Source organism: Anoplophora glabripennis, unplaced genomic scaffold (assembly GCF_000390285.2).
Source record: "Anoplophora glabripennis isolate ALB-LARVAE unplaced genomic scaffold, Agla_2.0 scaffold15, whole genome shotgun sequence".
In the NCBI taxonomy this organism is placed as follows: Eukaryota; Metazoa; Arthropoda; class Insecta; order Coleoptera; family Cerambycidae; genus Anoplophora; species Anoplophora glabripennis.
In genome coordinates this window covers 379,907-405,235 of record NW_019416279.1, presented here as the reverse complement: position 1 = coordinate 405,235, position 25,329 = coordinate 379,907, and the positions used below count along the sequence as shown (strand labels likewise).

General features: G+C 31.9%; 2 protein-coding genes across 2 annotated transcripts in view; one reads left to right on the top strand and one right to left on the bottom strand.

Annotated features, from left to right (window-relative positions):
- LOC108905070 (protein gooseberry-neuro-like) overlaps nt 1-6,720 on the top strand; it is an 88,639-nt gene extending 81,919 nt beyond the window's left edge. The window contains exons 5-6 of the mRNA XM_023457379.1: nt 3,054-3,247; nt 6,169-6,720. Of these exons, the coding sequence (XP_023313147.1) occupies nt 3,054-3,247; nt 6,169-6,720 (746 nt within the window). The remainder of the gene's footprint in view (nt 1-3,053; nt 3,248-6,168) is intronic.
- A 3,727-nt stretch (nt 6,721-10,447) lies between these two features.
- The window catches only part of LOC108905061 (neuropeptide-like 1), an 89,297-nt gene continuing 74,415 nt past the window's right edge, over nt 10,448-25,329 (bottom strand). The window contains exons 6-7 of the mRNA XM_023457378.1: nt 18,352-18,526; nt 10,448-10,592 (exon numbers count right to left, since the gene is read on the bottom strand). Of these exons, the coding sequence (XP_023313146.1) occupies nt 10,448-10,592; nt 18,352-18,526 (320 nt within the window). The remainder of the gene's footprint in view (nt 10,593-18,351; nt 18,527-25,329) is intronic.

Genomic DNA, 25,329 nt, shown 5'->3' with positions numbered 1-25,329 from the left:
ATACCCCCGGCTAAACTCCTTGTCGAAAGAAATTATATAGGTATTACCCAGTTGCAGTGCAATAATAACCAAAGCTGACAGGGAAAATTTTTATTCATAAATTGGCGATATATACAGGGTGATTTCACTTATTCTCTAATCAGTTCCTTATTGAAAAATAAATGTCCTTTGACCCATAACATTTTGATTCAAGATGTTTAGTTTTCCAGATATTTTTATTTAATTTGTCATAACAAATAGGTATTACAATAATAGGGTGACGAATAATTACAAAATAAAAGATCTGGGTGGATACATTAAGAATAGCGACAAGAATGACCAAATCTTAAGCTAAATTGAGACTAAAACTAAACTAAAAACGAAGAAATGCAATAATTTTATATACTGTGTTTTGCAAGTGTAAATATCTAGAGATCAGCAATTACTAAATAATATAGAATGAGCGACAGATTAAGAATATCCATAAGTGTGACTAGAAAACAGATTGCATTGTTTTTGTGGCAGCCACATAGGTGAGTTAGCGTGTATAGAGACAAGCATTATAAAACTAGGTGCACCACAGGAGTACATATTGGGTCCTGTCCTTTTGTTATAGTACATTAATGACTTAGCAAATTTGTCTACAGCATATTTTACTTTATATTCAGATGGCACCTCAGTCATTTTATCTGACAAGTTAGACAAAGATTTAATCAATAAATGTAAGGATATGCTGTCAGATATTGGTGGGTGGTTTTCACAAAATTGTTTGTATTCTAGTCTCGACTATTACTGTTCCATTACAATCCGAGAGATTCTGATAGTGTGAGATCCCTCTGTGTACCTACATAGGTATTGATGAATGTCTAAATTGGCATTCACAATGCTATAGTTTACTTCAAAAGCGTTTTAAATGCTGATCAACAAGATATGTCTGTACCATTCTTAGGTGAAGTCAAGTCTAACATACGGAATCTGTTTTTGCGGACTGTCTTTCAAAAAATTTTGTAAAGACAAGTTTACTTTGTATAAAATTCTAGCACTTCCAGCACTTTTTACAATTGAAATGTGTTTATATGTTTTTATAAAGCACAAACAATCTCAAATATGTAACTTGATATTTATACTAGAACCTACTTTTAACATATTATTATAGTGGTTAAATCTTCTACTATAATGTTAAAACTGCAAGTTCTGATTGGAGCGATGATTCAGGTGTTGAACAAATTGTGGATTCTAAACCGAATTCGCAAATTCAAGATGTGATCTGACAAGTTATTATATTATACAGAACAACAGAAGTTTTTGAGTCATAAAACGATTTGGAAATACGTAGAATAAATCCAAAGTTAAGCAGAGCTTTTCCTACAATATAAGTTATCTAAATTCCAAATAATTTGTAATTTAGCATGTAATGTTAATCCTAAATATTTCATTCAATGTACTTTTTTGGAGAACAGTATTATTACGTATAATGGAAATTATTTTCCAGGCTCGTAAACAATATTCAGGCAAGATTCAGGCTTGCTTGAAAATTTTGACAATCCTTGAAGGATGATATGGGTTTGAATGCCCTCAAATCATCTGCATGAAAATAAAATGACTGAGAGAAGCAGACGCTAATATCATTGATAAATAAAGAGAGGTTTAAAGGGCCTAAATAGGATCCTTGGGGTATACCTGATGTAATTTCGACATAATTCGCAGCAAAACTATTTACTTTGACTCTTTGTCTATTGGATAAATTGATTAGGAGATTTCCATGCATGTCGATACTTATGCAGCAAACAAAAAAGGATTATGAAGATTTAGAAAAATCAGTGTATCTACTTATATTTCTCATCCATAATTTCCGGTATAAACACTGGTCTTTTAATAGGTAGATTTTAATTTCATCGTTTCATTCAATGGCGTGCGGATGGGGTGGAGAACACAAAAAAAGATGAACACAAAAAAATATTTTTTCTGAAAAAATAATAAACTCAAATGGTTATGTCACACCTTACAAACGAGTTTGTTTCCTTGATCGCTGATCTTTATGATGTCACTTACAATTAAGTAGTCGAATCTAGAAGTCACCCTTGAATCGCGATCCCCATTTTTCTCATCCAACAACACAAAAAGACGAAACGCGAAAGGCATTTATATTAATTTCAGTAATTACAAAATCCAGCTCGCAAAAACAATACCATGCAGTCTTTAAATTAATATAGGGGGTTTTTTGTTCGGGCCCGTGCAACATTTAGCGAAATAATTCCTCTGTTAAGGAGATTATGGGATTTAATTTGCGTGCCTTATGGGCCGCTTTATTAAGCCCTTCAAGCAGAAACCTCGAAAAATGTAAACAATCCTTGTTTCATTTACATTTAATCTGTTTGGAGGCTTTGGGATGAGGTGCATTAATTCAAATTTATTCCAGGGGTGGATAAAATTATCTATAATTGCTCGGTAGAAGCAGGCTTAAGTTCTCAGACTGAAAATGGGTTTTTTGAATTACTTTTTCTTAGAGGTGGATTAATTTTTAAAGTTCCGGTTTAAAAAAATTGAAGTGTGTAAAAAAATATTAAGCTACAAAGTACTTGTAAAGAGGAGAAATAATTTTAGTAAAAGCAATTTAGACATCAATTTTTTAATTACACTGTTGTTGTGTACAAAATGAACCTTCTAATATATCTACTTCCACGTCAAGTAAAATAAAATAAGATCCTTAAATGGACGATTTACTTTCGGACGTCACAACAAAAAAAAAACAAAAATACATTTGTATTTCTCTGTACAACATGATACTTTTGTAACTATGTCACAATACTCTTCAGGAGTTGCAGTTGTCGTTATTACATTTTTGCATCACAACGTTACCTATTACCTGACAGGTGATATTTACGTATTTGCATTAATTTTTTTGTATGAAACTCCCTACTTTTCTGAAGACACCCATACCCAATAATTTCCCCGACTATCCGCCTACAAACAAACCCTCCCATTTCTCGGAAAATGCCATTCCGGAATAAAAACAAAGTGTCTGCTACATATCACATTGGCATCCAATAAGAGCCACTATCTGTTGCTTTCAGGACGTGAGGACGACAGCGACATAGAGACAGAGCCCGGCATTCCACTGAAACGCAAGCAACGACGGTCAAGGACGACGTTTTCAGGGGATCAGCTGGAGGCGCTGGAAAGGGAGTTCAGCAGGACGCAATATCCTGATGTGTACACTAGGGAGGAACTGGCTCAGCGGACTGGATTGACCGAGGCCAGGATACAGGTGGGTTATTTGAGTTTATGTGAAATAACAGTGAGTTCGGGTCACGTGGCTCTTAACAGGGTCGTACTTGGTTTGCTCTCACAGTTTTCATTTCAGTTGTTTATTTGACAGTATTTATAGAGGTCGGATTTTAATGATATTTTAATATATTAAAAGCAAAGATATATCTTTGCCCCTTGAACCAATTGTATGGCGTGCTTGGTTTGAAATCACAGTTGTTATAATGATTATTTTGACAGTATTAAAAGTACAGTTAGTTTACTGTTTTAATCCTATTTACTATACTAAGGGTCAAAATTTTCACTACAACATAATATGTCATATTAACCAAATACTATGTTTTTTTATTCATTAAGTAGGATAAATAAATTGGAGATTCCTCTAACTACGTACATGGGGGGAATGCTGTTGTTTAAAATGGTAAACAAATAGTTATAGTTCGTAATGGCCACTGTGCTCTGGTTAATAAACTATAAATAATCAGGGTTGACTTTCGATCACACCTGCTGGTATCTCCGCCAAATTCCCAGTACTCATTCTTACATTTGGGGCGCTGTTTTACCACTCGATTGCTGCCCTTCCTGGATTGACTTTCACTTATTGGTGAGTTCGTGCGGATTCCAGGCTGTTTTTTCAATTTTTGGCGATTGCCCATGCCAAGAACTCCGGCGGTTGGATTCAAAATATCTACAAAAATTTCGATTACAGAACTTACTTAGAATAGAAAAAAATATTTAAGCGAATAAAAGATGATATAAGAACAGAAAAGGAAAGCGTAATAGAAAAATAAATATTAAACAGGGGAGGAAAAAATAAAAATTAAATTGATTCTTATTTTGTTAATTTAAAAAATATAGAGAAAGGTTAATTTAGTAATGGCAAGCCCATAAAATAGCAAAATTTGCAATGAAAAGAAGAATCTACGAAAGTAAAGTAAAAAAATGTTTAAAAAAAAATTGTGGAAGAGTTTAGCTATAACGAGTGAAAGTGAAGGTGTGAAACACCGATGTGAAAAAAAAAAATAGTAAGTTGTAGCTCAGATCGAAGAAGAAACCGGTAGAGTGTGGCCTAAACATTATCAGAAGATAAAAAAAAAACAAAAAAAGAGATGAATATAGGGTGGCTCAAAGAAAATCACAAAACCAGAAAGGACCTTTCAGAAGGAAGATAAAATTAGAGTAATATTATTAATAATTAATAGTATTAAGAATTAATTTTTGTAAAAATGGACCAAGAATAGCTAGATCAAGTAATAGGATTTTTAAAATGAAAAATTATAGGATATTTCCAAATTGTTCTTTTGATAAAATAAATTAAAATTTACTAAGGTTGTGTTGCTTTTGAGATGTTGAGATTAATAAAACTAAATATAATAAATTCAGATAGGTGCGACAAATAAAAAATGTTAAGTTACCTAATTTAAATTAAAATCAACTTCAGCAAAAGAAATAGTTTTCTACAGAAACTGAACTCGTTAATTAATTAAAAATTTGAGAATCGTAAGTACAATCGTCCAGTACATAAAATTTTGGCGCCTAACGTGGGGCTAGTCAAAATTCGAAATCATTATTCAAAATAAAACAAAACTGAGATCATTATACTAAATAAAATTATTTCGTCATAATATATACATGTTCTGGCTTGCCTATAACGTTGGTTTCTGCGTCGATAAGTTTATTAAAACAATATAAATTATTTTTTACTCAGGTGAGCTTAAGAAATTTTACTTTTAAGAACTTTTAAGAAAGAAGCTTAAAAGAATGCCATTTCTAAATTAAAATTTCACAAAAGTCACCATCACATAGTAATTGTAGGAAAAATATACAGGTTGTCCCAATAAAAGAATTGAAAAAGTGTATTGATGTGTTTTCGGGATCACTGAGTTGATCTGGAAGTTATTAAAGGTCTTCAAAGGGTTTCCATCTGTATACGTATAACCATCTACACGTTTATATGGAGTTAGTCTCTTTTTCTGATGGTTTACTTTCGTTTTACTATTCTCATCTCATCTCATTCGTTGGCACAGTCAAAATGAATCGTCCTCTGAATGACCTTGGTATAAGTAAGTCCTTGTAGACGAAAATAACAGCGAATTCGACCAGCAATCCAACATCACTTTACTGTGTCTTTTCTAATTTTTTACAAAACTTTTTCTCGATTTGACCTTCAAATCACCTTGAACCTGATGTGATGGAGCTTAAATAACCTTGAACCCTTCGCGTTCAGTGACCTCAAAAACATTTAGACGAATTTTTTCAGATTTTTCAGACTGATTTTAACTTTTCTGTCCAAAATACTTCATAAATGACATTGAAATGACCTTGAACTACCTCTAGGGTTAGTAGGGGTAAACAAACCTCGGATTCGAGTTCACTGACCTCTAAGACATAAGCATGAATTTTTTCAGATTTTTTGGAGGTCATTTCTTGATTTGACCTTCAAATCACTTTGAACCTGATGCGATAGACCTTAAATAACCTTGGATTCGCGTTCAGTGACCTCAAAAACAATTAAACGAATCTTTTCAGATTTTTCATATTGATTTTAACGTTTCTATCCAAAATATTTCATGAATGACCTTGAAATGCTTTTGAATGACCTCTAGGGTGTATCGTAAGGGTAAACAAACCTCGGATTCGGGTTCAGTGACCTCTAAAACATGAGCATAAATTTTACAGATTTTTTGGAGGTCATTTCTTGATTTGACCTTCAAATCACCTTGAACCTGATGTGATGGAGCTTAACCGACCTCGGATTCATGATCAGCGACCCAAAAAACCCCTAGTTTTCATAGTCACTTCTGACGATTGTCCCTAGATCAAATGTTGACCTGTGTTGTTTCCAATATTTTAATCAATACCTTGTCGAAGATTTCATTCAAGCACAGAGCTTCCACATTATTAATCAAAACTATTTTCCAGGTTTGGTTCTCGAATCGTAGGGCCCGTCTACGCAAAAACGCCGGCGGCGTAAACGCAGCCAACGCTCTGGGCTTCCCCTCCCTCCCCCTGGGCAACATGGCGTGCCAGTACGCGACCGACGCCCAGTACGACTGGAGAGCAGCACAGTTCCACAACTACAACATGTTTCAGCAGTCCGGCTACAACCAGGACTATTCCAGGGCCGACTACTCGGCCTTATTCGACGCCAACTACGCTCTCGCGCAGGCGCAGTTCACTCACGCCCAGAACAGCGGTCTGAGTCGAGTGAAGGAGAGTGAAAACTACGTTCCCGCTCACGCGCAAGTTACTACTCACCCCCACAATCTGAACCAGATTAAAGGTGATAACAAGGAGTTGGATTTAAGCAACGAGGCTTCCACCAGCGGCAGCAACGGCGTGCAGGGTAACTCCTGGGGTAAGAGTGGAGACTGGCATCAGGGGGTGGCAATGCACGACGCGGGAGTTCATTTTGGTGGCAACGAAGCTTTCGTCCAAGGACATTATCAACCAAACAAGAATTATTGGACGTAGAACGGTTTGAGTATCTTCTTCTACGATGAACTGTACGCTACAAATAATTCAATTGTAAATAAATTATTTCTAAGTTGTTTTGATTTAATAGAACTAGTTTTAAGAAATTGTTTCTTGAAATGCATTATTTCCTTCATCCTAACTCATCATAGAAATTTTTACCTTGTGGTGCAATGAGATCATAATGTTTTGAATGTTTTTCTGATCATTGACTATTCAGGTCAATCCGAAGTCTTGAAAACCACTTTCTAGAAGATTGTCTTGGTGTTAGGGTCAAAATACGAAGTGATCTGGGAAATCTGACTTTAGATTCGGAACTAGCGCGTCAAAGTACTATGGGATGCACTGTCCAATCCACAGCCCAGCCAGTACTTACTGATATGATAGATTGTAAACATTTTTAAGTAATAAAATTTAAAAGTGAAACTTAGAGGTCTGGTATCCTGTTAGTGTATAACCATGTAAGTTATTTTAATTTTTTAATGACGGTTCTGCATATTTATACAGGGTGATACGCAACATATCCAAAAAAATTCGGGAATAGATACGGCATGAGGAATGGAGTCAATATCGTAAAAAAGTTTTGTAAAATCCCTATAGTTTCCGAGAAAAAAATTATTGAAGTTGTAGTACTTTCAAGCATTACATGGTTGGACAACTGTAGTCTCTAGAGCCACACGCAATACACGTGGAGAACCATGTGACCTCAGCTCTGAATACTGAAATCCGATTTTACAATCGTCGTTGCGGTAGTGTTTACAATAGTTTTTTAGTGGTTAGTGCCAAAAACCGCTTGCGTGTAAAGCAATTTGGAGTTGATGAATGTCGCTTTAATTTATGGTGAAACAAGACAACATTTGTGTTATGATGAAACATTTGTGTTATGGTGAAGCAGGACAACATTTATGTTAGTACGTAGATACTGAGTAAGACAGGCCCAAATGTTGAACAGTTGTTGTATCAGTTATGTCAAAAGTGTATTTTTAAATCGTTTTCGAACCTCCTTTTTTAATTTTTTCTTAACGAAATTGTATTTATTAGTTCCCTGTACATCCAATTTTTTGTTTGATAAGTTCTAAATCACCCTGTATATCAATTCAGGAAATGATTATTATGGTTAGAGCCTACTTTTTGTCAGGAGAAAACCGTACAATTGCAAGCATCGAATAAGCTAACTTAAAAAATTGTAGGAGTTTTGAATGTCAGTAGACTCATATTGGAAGCTATAGAAGAAGATTAGCCACAACATTTTAGGTCATATGACTATACAACGAAATAACGAATGTTGAAGCTTCGCAGATTATATCCACATCATGTTCAGAAATAGAGAAAGTCTTTCTAGATGTAGAATTCTGAGAGTGGTATAGAACAAAGAAGAAGACGATTCAAATTGTGTATTATGGACCGACTAATAAACTGAATTGAAGATTCTCATTCGACAAGAGGCGTATTATCAAAATATTTTTTCGATTTTAGGTAAACATTTGAACTGGAATAATCACTGAAAGGACTTTTCATAGTTGGCTTGAGTCAATGGTGAAACTTACCTTAATTTTCCAAGAGATGGGTTGGAATACCTACCTCTAAACGCTTCTGTTTTCGATTAAATTAATTTAGAAACATAACCATAAATGTAAACCGGCCCTGTGCATCTTGCGCACGTGCATTGAATGTTGTTTTACTAGAGACGGCATGCTAAATTTTCACAACATTCACTATTGATGTGATGCAAATCCTCACGTACAGAGATCTTGGTTCCATCAACCGTTTTTAGTGAATGTGTTGTGTGGTGTTTTTGGTGATAGAATTTTGACCGTCGTTTGGAAGCATGTTTATTAACACATGGAAACAACTTTGAACAATTTTTGTAAAGCATATCGACTATTGATAAGTAATTCGTTTATTTCTTTAATTTTTGTGTTACTTTTGAACGAGATGTGAATATACAGGGTGATTCACTTTTTATGATTATGACGTTAATCATCGATAGATCTCGTCAAAATAATATTATTTTGAAGTATACACTTTTTCTTCCAAATGCTTCCTTTTAGAGATATAAGATCTTGAAAACATTTTTTTTATTATTATTTATTTTGTGAAAAGTTCTCTTACTATTTTTAAATGAAATGCTTGGTTTTGGAGAAAAATGGTTTTCAAGAGTTTATATCTCTAAAAGGAAGCATTTGGAAGAAAAACTGTATACTTCGAAATGACATTATTTTGATGAGATCTATCGATAGTTAAGTGATTCATAAAAAGTCAATCACCCTATATTTCAACATTTTCCAACATAAAATTTAAACTGTCAAAACCGCCAGCAACGCTTTCGTACTGCTGCGCGCGGCAGCTTCGATATTAAAGGAACAGCTGACTGCCGCACCAGGAACGGCTTTTTTTTTCAATGTAATGTTTTAAACCATCAGTTTTTTAATAAAAGTTGCTTATTTTCGTGCTCTCTATCGCCGTTTTCAAGAACGCACATATTTCAAATATTCTGTTAAAATCATCTAAGTTCAGCTTTTGTATCTAAATCTAACGCGAGACATTCAGCGAATCCTACAAAATCCTTGCATTTTCCAAGATATCTAGTTGAACTGGCAAGTATCCACCGAAGCCTTTCAAGTCTCAAATAGCTCTTTTATTAAATTTTCTCATGGGTTTGCGCAACAGGAAGCGATCTACATAAAGAACAATATAACTTTTGCTAGGCACATCAAAGCTTAGTCTGCTCCTAGTAAACCCCTTTATCCGGAATCTGTGGGTAATCACTAGTGACTCTGTGCCACTTCATGCATTATTCAACTACTCCAGTAACGGATTCTGGTAAATATAATCAATATGTCTTGCAACAGGCACTGCTAAAGAAAATTTATGACATTAGGGGATACGTTACTAGAGATAGTTCCAGCTCCAATATAAATTAACACTTCGTTAAGTTGTATTTTAAGGAAACAACAGGTATTGTCACATTTTTATTGAATAATATACATTTATAATGATTGACAACTTCAACACTAAATAAATATTTGGCAATAAAGCCTTTATAAATATCGACTTTAAGTTATTGTCTACCAATTACACATTTATTGTCAGATTCAATAATATATATAATACTCTTTTATGACTACTATTGTCTCCCACAGCTTGTATTGTCTTTGTTATGTTATCCAGCCCTCTTTATAGGTTTTTTAAGAAATACATATGAACCCCCTTCTTGAAAGTGTATACATACAATACCAATTGGCCTTAACCTAGACTATAACCTAATGATAATATGTGTCAGATGATATTCTTGATCGCAGGTTTGTAAAGTTGATATTTTTGGAAGATATGACTATATTTTCCTCAGATATGCATTTATAAAAAGTACACACACCCTGAATGTAAACCGGAAAAGTCCTTTATCCTGTTTCAAAACGTTTTTAATGTATCTCTTGAAAAAGGAATTATTCGCAATGATTTTCACTTTGTTGTCTCCCATACTTATAAGGTCCAGAACTTACTTTATATGGTTTATCTTCAGGATATATGTATGGGTGGTAAAATATTTATGTTTATTTAGGACAGACGTGCTCGTGACAGATTTTTTTCGCTTCAAGTACAAATAAATGTGTCGGATTCTGTTAAATTCCCTTCCATATTCGGAAAATGTATACAAATAGATTTTCTAAACATATTTGTCACAAGCACCGTCCATCTCTGATACAAAATGTCTGTTGTGGGTTGTTTAATGTGATCTTGGATGCATGAAAACTTTTCTGAGCAAAATATTGTCAACTGCGGGTTGCAGAAGGTATCTCTTATCTTCTAGTGATAGCGGCGGCTCTTTGGCGCTGGCGTAGTCTTCGGTTTGCCCATTTGGGGCAACCTCCCTAGAAAAACAAGAATTTTATATAACACAAACTATATCGACAATAAAATTAAATTATGTATTAAGTATTAAGTATTAAATATTAAGGGCAATAAGTGTTCTAAAAAATATGAAACCCTAAAGTCTCCAGAAAGCTTATGGGCTGAATACTGTATGTTCAAGGCTACAATATCTTTGCATAAAGCTGTTGATATTTCAAAATATGCTACTTAATTGCAGTGGCGGCTCGTCAGGTGACGCAATGCTTCACCTAAAACTTCGTTAAGTTGTGCAATTTAAAATAATTCTTAATTTTTTTTAAATTTTAAAATTGAACTTTGACAAGTTGTAACTTGCAAACAATTGACAATTCAAAAAAAAATTATACCGGGCACGCATCCGAAGGAGTTCTGCCACTATTCTGGCAAACCAAGGAATAAATATTTTAGGCTTTAATAGGCACGGTGGGTGGCGTTCGTCCTCTGTAACTGAGGGATATATCGAGGACTATGTGGAAAATAAAAATCAATTTTCAAAGATATTCTACGGTAACAGAAAGTGATATAACAGCCTACAGTGTTATTACAAAATTTGCAGCAACTATAGTATCATCAGAAGAGAAATTTGTTTTAATCCTGAATTCTATTGCTTCAATAAATTTCAATAACTGTTCAAATTGTAATTTTACTTTTGCCTTTAATAAAAATTGATTTTTAAAATTCTACATTTATTAGATTACTCATCCCACTCCTGATCGGTAAGTAATCACTTACCGATCGCTAATTTGTAAACGTCACTTACAAATGTCTCAACAAATTCGGTAAACGTGTCAAATTACCTGAGCGTGCAAAAAACAAAATAAACTTTGTTATAGATTTAGCCAATTTAAAGGAATAATTAAAAATAGACGACAAACATCCATATCTGTATTAATCAGTTTCTGTCTGAAAAAGGTAAAAGAAGCGTAATCAAAATTTAATTAATTTTCATTCCTAGCGCTGAATTTTACTGCAAAGCGCGATCATCAGGGAAGTCCAATATCGGCTGTCTACTGATTGATTATTACGTTTAATTATAAACACGGTCACAACCAAAACTAATCATTGGAGTTGACAGTAGATTGGATTTATATTTAGAATTTAAAGCTCCCATCATTCTGGATAGCTAAATGGAAGCTAAAACTTTACAAATAGTATTCAACGCATTGTAATTAGAGACTTTTCATCAATTTCATTCATTAGTCATTAAATTATTCAAACAAAAATGAAATTAATATTTATACACAAAGATACATTGGTTGAATCTTGCTTAGAAAGTGAAGAGGAGTATCTCAAACTCTCAAAATCCGTTTCTACGCGAATTATTTCTGGGTGAAGTAAATATACGGATGTATAAATTACCTAAAAAGGATGAGAGAGCAACTAAATTTTGCGTGGGAAGCGATTTAATGTTAATATTTTAATCAATTCTGCCAATAGGAATGGGGGGGTGGAAAAATGAATTAAACATGAAAGGGAACACATCGACCAATTTGGTTCATTTGAATTGTTAATTGTATTCGCTTGATCGGAGTATTTGACAACGAAGAATTTTAAGTCCATCGGCTGTTGAAATCAAAATCAGATTAGTTTATTGGAAAGAGGTTATCAATTTTTATTCCGAGACTGAAAAGAATTTGTCACTTTATAATTGAAAGATACGAAGTCTGTTCAGTAAATAACCGAACTTTGTAACCACATGTTTTTGGATTGTTGATATTTCATTTAGTTTTCGTGGTACTGTTATTGGAGTGCAACGACGATTTTTGAAATGTGCGATTTTCTGGAACAACAATGCAACGCAAAGTTTTGCGTGAAGTTGGGGAAAAAGTTCACGGAAATGTTACAACTTTGAAGCAAGCTTACGGAGATGATACTCTAGGTCGTACGCAATGTTACGAATGGTTTTCGCGATTTAAAAGTGATTGTCAGTCAATTGAAGATGATCCTCGATCAGGAAGGCCTTCCACTTCAATTGGTCTGACTCTAAATTTCAACATGCATTTCTCAAAGACGAAAAATGACAACGTAATAAATCCAAGTGCTTTTTAAAGAGTAAGTATAGTACTTTAAGACCCCATTAATGGTTTCAGTAAAAAATTACCTTTCCGTGTAATATAATCTCAAATATATAAAAAAATCGTCATTTTGGTACTGTTAGTTTAGGATACCTCGGAAACCAGAGCCAATTGAGAAATTTCGACCTCGAATTCGAAATTAGCGCACGAAAATCCTTTGGTAAAATATAATCGTGTTGTTGGGTTAAAATTTTGTCAGCCTGCGAAACGTATAAAATTAATAATAAAGTTTAAAAGAATAAAAATAAATTCGGTTATTTTTTAAACAGACCTGGTACAATCTAATTATATTATAAAGGATATAACTGAAAATAGGATTTTTCTCTTAACTGCCGTTCGTGAGTCTAAATTTAAATAATTTTTTTAATAAGGAGAGATTTGATGGAACACAATATACAGCATGTCCACGATTAGAATGGAAAATAAGGAAAATATGTTTATTTCTCATTTTACGAGAAAAAGGCAATCTTGATTAAAATTTTTGCTTGTCTTTAAAATCCGGTTCTCATGAAGAACTTTCACCTTACATCTACAGGGTGATCAGAAAATCGGTAAATATAAAAATCGTTCAAGAATAAACCGCCGTTGTTTTTAACAATACAGAAATATGTTATTAACGAAAGTTATATGATGATGTGATATGTTTTTTATTAATTTATTTTTTTTGTGTATATCTATATATTTTTTGTTTTTGTATATGACTTGCCATAAAAATTGTATGCAATTTAACATGGTCAATAAACACTAAACTAAACTAAACTAAGTTGCTTAGAATAAAAATTTATATTATAATCTCGATTTGTGTATGACTCGGCCTAATTTGATAGAAGCGGACAGTAAAACATTTTTATTGTTCATTTTACGAGAAAAAGGCAATCTTGATTAAAATTTTTGTTTATTTTTAAAGACATTTTGAGTTTTTAACTTTGGAATTTTGGAAATAATGAACAAATTATTCAAAAACAAATTCTGAAAAAGAACAATACAGATTTTCAAAGGAAATTTAATGCTCTACAAAAAAGGTCTATTAACATTTTTGTATAAATTTACTCCTTCAAAACTTATTCACGATTGAAGTTGAAGTAAAAATAAAATTTTTGTTTTTTTTTTGGTTTTGGACCAATTTTTTTTCACTCAATGGCTCAAATTGATATTATACATCATCGACAATTATTATTCTATCAATATGATCACCAAAAATATACAAAATTCGTAATATATTCAAATTTATTCTCGCTCAACAGCTATTTTTTCTACAAGAACGTAGTTTTACTGTCTCAAAATAATTTTAAAAATAACAATTATGTAGTTTTACTACTGAAAATTATTTATTTACAATATTGTATACATTTATATGAAAGAAAAATCAGATTATGGCTCATAAAATAATAGTATCAATGAAATATAGAAAAAAATCATTGTAAGTATCTTTATTGGGTGAAAAAATTGGGTCCAAAATGAAAAAAACAAAAATTTAATTTTTACTTCAACTTCAATCGTGAATAACTTTTGAAGGAGTAAATTTATGTAAAAATGTTAAGAGACCTCTTTTGTAGAATATTAAATTTCCTTTGAAAATCTTATTGTTCTTTTTCAGATATTAATTTGTTCGTTACTTACAAAGATCCAAAGTTAAAAACATGGAAACGGCTCGTCTGCCGAAAATTTTCAATTAGACCTTTCTTGTAGGGCATTCAATTTCCTTCATAAATATATGTAGATAATTTTTTTTACCTCGATGGTTTGGCAGTTTTGACGTAAAAATGGGATGAGGAATAAAACACCGAAACAAGCGATGATAGACCACTTAAAACTAATATTAAGGGCTCAAACTCTCACGATATTTTTTTTCGTCATTCTGAATGATATTTTCGATATTTCTTTAAAAAAAAAATTAGTCGATTTTTTTGGCCCAGTCTAATGTACAGCTATAGATAACAAAAATTTTCTTTCTAAATTGTCTCGTTTAGTAGCATTTAATTTTAATTTGGTTTTTGGTAACCTCTTAACCTTCCAAAGTATATGATGAAAAAAATTAGTTATTGTCTAAGTTATTTATTTGTAGCAAGGTTTAAGTGTTTTCCTTCGTTACTTATATTTTTCCACCACGGAAGAAAAATTCAGATTTTTTGATACCAACTAACTACGATGTGTCTGATTATGAATTAAAGAACTATGCTTCGTGAAACAAGTAAGTACGGAAATTGGGAAGGAAAATCTATACTCCCACTTCACCTTTTACTCCAATCTAGAATATCAACTTTATCGCCCATTTGCTCGACTATTCCGATACAATTATGTCTCATAATCCTCGTAACGCCAGAGCAATTTGGCTCGGCGTCTCCTAAATCCTGTTTATTGTGATATCCCATTTAGAATGCAGTAATAATGGAAAGTAATATCCCGGCCAAGTACCGTTTATTTTGAATGTATGGGGGCATATTCCGCATTCCTTTGACGCTATCTGTTGCTCTGCCTCCCCCTCAGTTCTGTCGGGGACGGGGGTTGGGGTTGACGGAAATAAAAAGGGGTCAGGGATTTATGGTGTTGCTGTCGAAATGGAGTTTATTTCTGTAAATTTATCGTTTCTTATTAAAGAGCTACGTAGCGGGAGTTGAAACAAAAGCGAGAAACAAACAAACAACTCTTTTCTCTTTCCTAAAATAATTGTATATATTTCAGTATTCAGTCGTATCTACGTTACCAAAGGGGACATGCTCGTGGGTATGTCTCTCTTTCTCAGATATGATTTCATCAATTCTTATAGTTACGTAACCTACCACTTCATTTTATGAAACCAAATAATAGTATTTAAGACAAACACCATTAGTCAAGTCGAATTAGATCATAAACCATGTAAACTTAAAAAAATTATTGGTAGACATTTTGCTGCACTTTATGTAGAATGATATCAAAAAACTAACTCGAAAAAAGTAACGCTATGTTGGCAAATTGCAAATAAGTGGCAAATTTAATGCAAAAAGAGCGAATTCCCGAGCGGCTTTTGCATGACCTTGGGACAATTAATTACATATAAAGCTGTATTGCGCACCATAGTAGTAAAGATCAACTTAATTTAAACTTTTTAATTTTTTTTCTTTTTCGATACGCTTGTTTGGATCAATTAGTACATACGAGTATATCTACGACATTAACTTATAAAATTAATGATTAGTAATTAAAAAATTAGTTGCAAGAAAACGAACGAAATTAATTGACAAATACCTGGAGCAACAATTGCATCAATATCCATCACTTTTTGCAATTATAATGCACAATTTTCGTAAACTCACTTCTCTGTGTACGACCTTTATTTTACCAACTTAGCGTCACTTCTTTAGAGTTAGTTTCCGATATCATTCTACACACCCTTCACCTTCATAAAGTGTAATAAAATGTCTACTAATTTTTTTTTTAATTTCAAACTCAACTTGGTTGAAAATATACCATCTTTATGTATACAGGGTGATTCATAACTTATTCAAAAAAATTTGGGAATAGATATGGCATGAGAAATGGAGTCGATATCGTAAAAAAAAATTTCGTAAAATCCTTATAGTTCCCGAGAAAAAAATTATTGAAGTTGTAGTACTTTCAACCATTGCATAGCTGGACAACTGTAGTCTAGCGTCATTCGCAATACGCGTAGAGAGCCACGTGACCTCAGTGACTCCGAATACTGAAATCCCATTTTACAATCGTCGTTGCGATAGTGCTTACAATAGTTTTTTAGTAGTTCGTGTCAAAAATGGCTTGCGTGCATAGCAACTCGGGTCCAGATGTGTTTACACGTAGGTGGACAAAATTTTGAACAGTTTGTTGTAACATTAGGTATGTCAAATTATTTTATTAATTAAAACCACAAATTAAATTTATTAATTAATAATAACAATATTGGCAAAAGCAGTTGGATTTTCTGATATAAAATAGGTGCTTTTCAAGTTTTTGTCGGTTTTTATCACATTTTACCGCCATGCCGGTCGCATTGCGCGAGGTCAGGTTTTACAGTGGACCAGTTTCTAGTGCTGTGCAGAAGTGTATATTTAATTTATTTTCGAACTGCTCTTTTTGATTTTTTCTTTATAAAATTGTATTTGTAAGAGTCCCTATACATAATAAATTTCTTTTTTGGATAAGATCTTAATCACCCTGTATTTTTTCATCTTAAGTACATTCATAGATTTAAAACCGTAAGCACCTGCGTCGATTTGGGAACCCATTTACAAGTAAAATGTTTCTATCAGGATGATAAATTGATGAGATTCTTATCTTGTAAAACCAATCATTTCGGTAGCTCGTGAGAATAAAGAACAATTTTCAATATTCAAACATATGATATTCACAAAATAATTAATCAAATAATGTAAAAAAAGCCGGAAAAAATTATTTTAAATGTTAAAACTGTTGAATATTCATATTACGAATAATACAGTAATGATACTGATAGTAAAACCAAATGAAATGAATAAATTCTTATACTTATTGTACTAATCATGACGACTTTATTAAAAAAACACTGGAATGTGTAAATATTTATTATTATATGTTTTTATTTTACTAACTGTGTACTGTTGTAATTTGTTATATTGTAAGCTTACTTTTTTATTGTAAACACGATTGTTATTACCATTACCTAAATAGAAATAAATTCTTGAAATAAAATTCAATGCAACCTATTCAGGTCTCCTGTTTTATAGCTTGGTGAAATTTTATAATGAGCAATAGCTGAACTCGAGTCGATAAAGTTACTCATTCTCTTAAATCTATGAACGTACTTTAGCATAAATGCAACTAGACTACTATACTACAACTACTGCTACTGTAGCATTCTATTGCTACCGTTTCTAAAGATATTGCGACCGTTTTATTGGCTTTGTTCTAAAAAATAAAAGATTTGAATTTTTTCGTAAATATGTTTTGTTAAAATTGAAAACTTTATTCAAATTTTTACGCACAACAAAATTGCAACAAAATTTTTAATCGAAATTTGGCCATATTTAATGCACATAGTCAATTTTCATCATATTCATAAAAAAATCATCTTGATACGATGAAAATTAACGAAGCTAAGCGCATTAGAAAAATTGCAAAATTTCTATGAAAAATTTTATCGACATAATTTTGTTGCGTAGTTTATATTTACTGATTAATTTTTACGGGAAATTCTTGTGACACGTCGAAACAAATGTATATTTACTAATGTAGATAGATAATCTGCTGCTAGGGCTAGTATTACAATCATGCAATGCTTTTAACCCATTAGCGGCAGGAAAATATTGATTTTGTACATCATTTTCTAATATTAGTTAACACAACAACGGTAATATCTATTTATAAACGCTATAAAAAATATAATGAAAATATCTACTTCTCTTTTATATTTATGTGTATCAATATCTAATATTAGTTAGCACATATGTATATTTATACATTGCATTAAACAAATCCCGTGAAAATGTGTTTCTTTTGCATTTTTAAAGGAAACTACTTGTAGCAAATGATCTTAAAGTTGATTCAAGTTTTAAATTAATTCCCATAAGGAAAATTTATTTCAAGCCAATTCTGAAATTTAGAACATTCCCCATATCGAACAAGCCAATAAACTGTCCACATCTAACACCAACAGAACTAACTAAACTCTACCACTCCTAACATCGAGAATAACCTGCAAATGTCATCTGAAGTGGTAGATCTTCCGGATCTGTTAAACCTGCGGACATTTCTGAAAGATGGCAGCCAGCCCAAGCGGGCCAGCGAACCGATATGACGCTTGTCCGGCGATACGAATCGGGAGTATCTTGAGTTCGACGGTTGGAACCATCCGGTTCTCGCTATAGATCCTGTGAGGGTACAAAAAGTTGTAAAAGTTATGCACAAATACAAAAAATGTGCACAAAAATACAAAAAGTATTGTGGTCTTTTTTTAAGCACTGATTTCCATGCATTTCTTTGTGAAATTGGGAATGTTTAATTAATTAATTACTTAATTTATTACTTAATTAATTAATTAATTAATTAATTAATTAATTAATTAATTAATTAATTAACTACTCAATTAATTAATTAATTAGCTAATTAAATAATTAATTGGTTATCTAATTAATTAATTCACAAAATTTCGATGTCTCCAGATATTAATATTTTCTATCCGTACTTTTACTAGCACATCCACCACATTATTTATTAATGTGTTTTCTTTAATTATTTTCGTATCTAGAACGCGAAATGGTACTTTTGCGTTCAAGAATGGTTTGCGTTCTAGTACGGTAGCATATAAATTGATAGAAACTTCTAATGTTTATATTCCGAAATCGGGCACAGTGGTCACACTTATTGACACCAAAACTAAACAAGATCGGTTAATTCGCCTTGTTTCGCATTACCCCATAGATTTTTTCTATATAGAGTCATTTATAAACATTACATATGTGTAGTGTACATTACCGAGGCAAGGTATTCGAGAATTAATAAACCGTATTATTGATTCATGTGCAGTAATTCAAAGTTCTTGAAAATGTTTAAGCGGATGAATATTTTTATGGACGAAGTTTTATGTAATAGTGAAAGGAGGGGTTTCCAACATTGATTAAAATATTTTTTGGTTTTCTGTTTATAATAAAGCTTATTTCAATTAATTTCCGGTTTTTTTAATGTACTTTTACCATATTTAAATAAAATTGCTCTCCCACTGAGCAAAATCCTTTGGCCACTTAACTTTCTTGCTCAAAACTATTGCTTTTCCGAAAAATATAGAAGAAATAAAATTTGTTTGAAATAAATTAAGCGCGCTTCCACCCCTTCAACCGAAGAAATAGATCTAAAAATTATCCAGTAAATACCATTTGGGTAGTAGGAAAAGTCAAAGTAATTACATTTTTCTAATTTTCTCTACATTTAAGGGAAAAAATAAGCACTAAATTTTTCTCTCCGTTTGAAGAGTCATAATGATGGGGAGTGACGCAGAGAGAAATGTTCACCCGCTTATTTATTAACGCCCTGTATAAAAGTACTTATAAGCCCTCAACTTCAATTGAAGTACAAGCGGGTATAAAATCACAGAGTCAAACAAGAGAACGAGATCGTGGCCAATAAATTATGGGGACTTTATTAAAACAAAATTTAATTTAATCGTCTTACAAAACTCTCAGTGAATAATGGCCTCAATAACGCTTAAGCGCCTCAACGTTCAAACTATAATAAGACGGAGAAGAAGGCGGGGACTTATAATTCGTTTGTTAGGTGAAAAATCCTTCTTGAAATTTTTAATAATGTCGCGACGGCAAACAATTCGCTTGCAAAGCGTTATTCTTTTCCTTATTGCCTTGAGGTATTATTCCTTGTTCGTTTAGAATAGCCTAAAACATGACGTTCCGTCTGGAAAAATTACGGTTAGAGTTTTCACAAATCTACGCTTTTCAACAGACAAAGAGAATACATCCTTTCTCATAAAGAAAACGTTCACAATGATTCCAATAAACTTTGGGATGAGAAAATTAATAACCTACTTTTTTTAAACGAAAAAAAAATTGTTAATTTGTTACCAAGAGAGATTTTGCGCCCGAGCGGAGCGAGTTCTGGCAATAGAGTCCGAGACTGGTAACTTATACTTAACTGCTGCGTGGTGTATAACATATTATCTGCTCCCACAGTTGTTTATTGTTCATAAAATAAAGATTAGGTTTTATTTTTTGACATTTCTTAATCAATTCCGATGTGAGAGTTGCTCCACCATTAGGTTTTCTAACTATCCTAACCTAGAGGTGCGAAAAAACGTTTCTTCGATATCTTTGAGGTTATGTTACATTACGAGGTAATTTTTCTTCACAAAACTCGTTATGACATCCTCTTTTCTTCTCTGTTGAAGTTGATTAGTTAGTCGTTTTCGTCGATATTCGGAAATTTCGGTTTACAGGGCTTTGGGGCTGTATTAGAGCATTTTGTTCCTGGAAATTCAATCCTCAAGGCTTGGGATACTACTGTCATAAAAATTTTGTGGTGGAAATTCGTTCTACTTCTCTATCTTATCAATTCTGTGTGAAATTCGACAAAACTTCTTTCACTTCTAAAATCCCACAATTTTAATTTCATCCGCCATATTGGATTCGCCATTTTGAATTTTGCAATACTGACTTCCGATTCGTAATCAGCGACCACGAAAACCTGTCAACCAGTGGGAATTTGTTTGCACCTGATTCTTTTGTCTTCATTTTTTTTTTTGAATAAACGAATAGACAAACTAATTAATTTGAGCAGACGATTTCTCAGAGAATAAAGAAGAGGAATGCTTTATCGAAAAAATTGCCTCAAGATATAAGATAACATTGCGAAAAACAGTGTTTTTCGCACTTATAGGTTAGGATATCTCGGAAATCGGATGTTACGGAGCAATTCCGATGCAAGATTCAGAGCGTCAAAAATCTTCCGGTAAAGTATATCTGCTGGTTTCTGGGTTAAAATTTTGCCAGTATGTGTTATTTTTATGGTTTCTGACAAAATACTCTCATTATTTGATGTACAAGAAATCGTACCATTTTAATGGACATTTCTTAGGTAAAAATAAGCAAAAAATTTATAAATTTGGTCTGGAAATGCACTATTTTTAAGATGTTAGTCTTCAAATTATTTGAAATATTTAACATACTTAGTTAAAGCAACAGATATAAGAAAAAGTTGCTTTCGTTTTTTCATGTGTTTTGGGGTAAATTGTATATTAGTGATTGAACTATTTTACTGTTTTTACACCGGAACTTCTTCAAAATAATTTAAAGGTTAGAGTATAAAAAATAAAATTGAAAAGGATAATACAACAAATATAATAAAAAATTACAAAGCCAGTCGTCTCGGCACCCAAGTGCCGAGACGACTGGCGGTGGCCAACCACCTCATCCGTATTATAATTAGAAATACTTATTCTTTTCAAATAAGAAAAAATTTAGTTTGTTTACGAAAAGGAATAAGGTTATGTTTCTAATCTGATAATAAAAAAACAAAGATAACTTTTAAATTTTCTATTCTTCTTCTTTTTAATACATTCATACGAATAACAATGTCAGACTAGTCTTATTGTTTGCTGAGTTGTGTATATTTAATTGTTATGATTTTTGTTTATCAACTTTTTAGATTTAGCTTTTCTATGCGTTAACCTATCAGTTAAAATTCCTATTTTAAAACAAACAGAAAATTCAATCATTAATATTTAATTTATTCCAAAATTTGACAAGAGTATTTGTTTCAAATATGAATAAATATTTCAAAAAATATCATAGGATTAAAAGTTAGGATTTACGAAAGGGGCGTACTGCTGATTGAAGGTACAGCCTTATAGAATTTTGTATAAATAAATAATGTTCTTAAACAAATAATTTCCATTTAAAAAAAAATTTGAAGACATCTCGAAAACTTATCTATAAAGCTCATGTAAACAGTTTTGCTTATTTTCATCTCAGGAATATCTCCTTAAATTTTGTGTATTTTCTTGTAGGACACCCTGTATGTATTAGTCTTACATGTCAAATTTGACAGGTTTGTTCGTAATCGTAAAATACTTCGAAAGTTTTACAAAAATTTCAATAACAAAGTAAAAATGTAGAATATGTAAGAAAGAATAGTGACCAACCTACATGATAAAAAGGAAAAAATGTAGTTCAAACATACATTATCTACTTACTTAATAATACTAATTATATTTCCTATTCGATTAGCAGCTCTAATATTTCAAAAGTTTTTGTACGATCCTTTTTTCCAATTTAGCGTCCTAAAATATCCTTCTGAGCTTCAAAACAGCTTGAAACATCGGCCAAAATTTATAGCTCTTACTCAAATTTTTTGTTTCACTAGTGTTTAAACATTATTGCGAAATACAATACAGCCTCTACAAAGTAATATTTCAATAACCTAAACAAATATTTGCCCCCGCTCGTTCAATATTCAAATCGCGTTCCTTCGAAAATCCCCGTCACGTCAAAACTTTGTTGCACGCAATAATTTATCTGTATTTATTATGGAGTACAGACCACAGGCAAAATCACTGCTTTGCTCGCGACCGAGAGATTGAAATACGTGCTTGGAATACCTCACCAATTATTTGAATTAATGAACTTCAGTCAGTTATGAATAACTCTACTCTAATTCGGAAAATGTATTTTATATAATATTTAGGGTTAATAATAAGAGATTATTAAATTTATTATTTTGAGATTATTTAGAAAAACTGTCCATTAATAAACATGAAGAGGAACAAGTTATTTTAGTATTTAAAAATAAGCGACGATTGAGAAAAGCAATTGAATTTATTTTAATCAAAATTTATGAAATGTATTTTGTTTTATTATACAAGATATTTTGGAAAAAATCCGAGACTGATTGAACACCAAAAAATATAAATATTTCTTCTTATGGGCTTATCGCATTTTATTCTTACAGGCCGTCAAAATAATTTTTTAAATCAAATTTTAGAAAATCTTTTTCATAAAAGCAACATTAAAATTTGCTGCAGGTAAGTTTTTTAGCATGTTTAGCATCGTAAAATTTCGTTTTACATTAAAACGGTACCTTTGCCCCGATTTTAAGAAAAATACTACTGTTTTTTTAAAGTCAGCCTTATATCTTAATATACAGGGTGTCCAGAATCATATAGACTATACGTACACCAAATAATATAGTTTCTATGTACAAAAATAAAACGATTTGAATCAAGTTACTTTAGTACAATTTTGTTCCCTTAACAAATTTTTGATCTTTATAGAAATGTCTTTATTTTTTTTAAATCAACATAACTTTTAAAGTAAAATGTTACTGAGATAACTAATTTGATCGAAATTGCTTTGTTTTCATTCAATAAAGCTACAATGTAAGTATGGCTTATTCGTTTCCAGACACCTTGTATATTACGAAGTAGATGCTGGTTGTCTTCGCGACAGTCGATTGGGTTTTTCTAAAAATCAATGCATTTTCAGTAATTTAATCAAAATTTTATTATATATGACAAATACCGTAAAATAAATATTTTATTATAAAAATTCATTGGAAAAAATTGTCTTATTTTTGTTTAATAGTCCTGAATTATTTGTACCTTTTCCGAGACACCCTGTATACAGAGTGTTAATGATGTAGTCTGTCAAATTTTAATGACTGATTCTACATTACAAATCAATAAAAACTGTAAATATGTGTTCGGAAAACCTTCGTTTTCGATAAACAGAGTGTTGAAAATATAAAAAAATATCGCTTTTGTTTAAATACTTCTGAAATTGCTTGACGTTGATTAATTGACAACAAGTGACAGAAATTCTGGGAAATACAGTTGCTAAGAATTTCGACGTCACTGAATATTTTAGGAATTATATAAACATGCTTCTTTCTGGTACATATTTCCAACAAAAAATGCCTCAAAAAACGAACTGTTCTTTAGTTACTATTTTTTTTATTAAAAATAAGTCTGTGACAATTCAATAAAATGAAAATGATTATTTTATTCCATATAATATCAGAATCAATTCGGGAGATATGTTTTTATTTATTTGTGACGCACCATTTGGCAGGGTATTTCATTAACACCCTGTATAGAGCGGATATTAATTTTTACACTTTGTATTAGCCAAGTGGAATATCTTAGGATAGTTATAAATTTAATCAAATCATATATTCTGGGTGACAGCGACAAACCTTTTAAACATTAGTAATTTTTTGAGATATTTTCATTTAAATACTTTTAATAACTTGTTCTAAGTGTGGGTGAGATATAGCCTTCAAATTATGTAATAACTTAATTGTGACAGCTACTTAATCCTACTGACATAAACCATTGCTTTGTACCTGCTGGCAAAGAGTAACCTACCAATTAGTCGAAATGAAGTTTTTAACTAATAATATTGCGAGAAATAACTGCTCTAGGTATTTCCATAATAGTGTAATGTCGGAAATGGTGGCAAAATAATTAAATTTAAATCACCAGGCTGTGAAAAGAATTCATCTTAATAAACCAGCGCCTGCATTTTGACTTCTAATTAAATGAATTCTTTTGTACGACGGTATCTCTTGTTAACAGCCAGCACCTGCTGCTGAAATTTTGTCCATAAACGTTTTTAATTAAAACGGAATCGATGCCCCTCCTCCCTGCCCAACGGTCTGCCAACTGCATTACAAAAGCATTCGTGCATAGCTTCTGCTGCAGTTTTTTCCACTGCTTTAATAGAATTAACAAAAAATGATTCGATACTGGTGAATACATTTTTTTTTTACCGAAATCAAGTGAGTCTAGAACTAGGAATCCCACAAGGATATGCTTTGGGTCCGTAGAAATTATCTCATTGTATTATATTAATATTTTGAAAATATTCGTAAATTTTAAGCTTGAAAGATATAAAGCTATAAATAATAGCTATTTATTCGAGTTCTATCTGAATTTGGTAAAAATGCAAGAAAGTAATTGTATTCCTGTGGCTGTTATTAACGGAAAGGAAGTTAGATGTGATTTAACAAAAAACGAAATGTCTATTACTATACCTAAATGTAAATGTTAATGTTAATAAGTAAATAAATTAAATTTGATTTTTTATAGGTTCATATGCGTGGATAAAAGTCCAATGTGAATATTTTATTTTATTATACAGGGTGTATCTAAATAACACCGAAAAAATTCAAG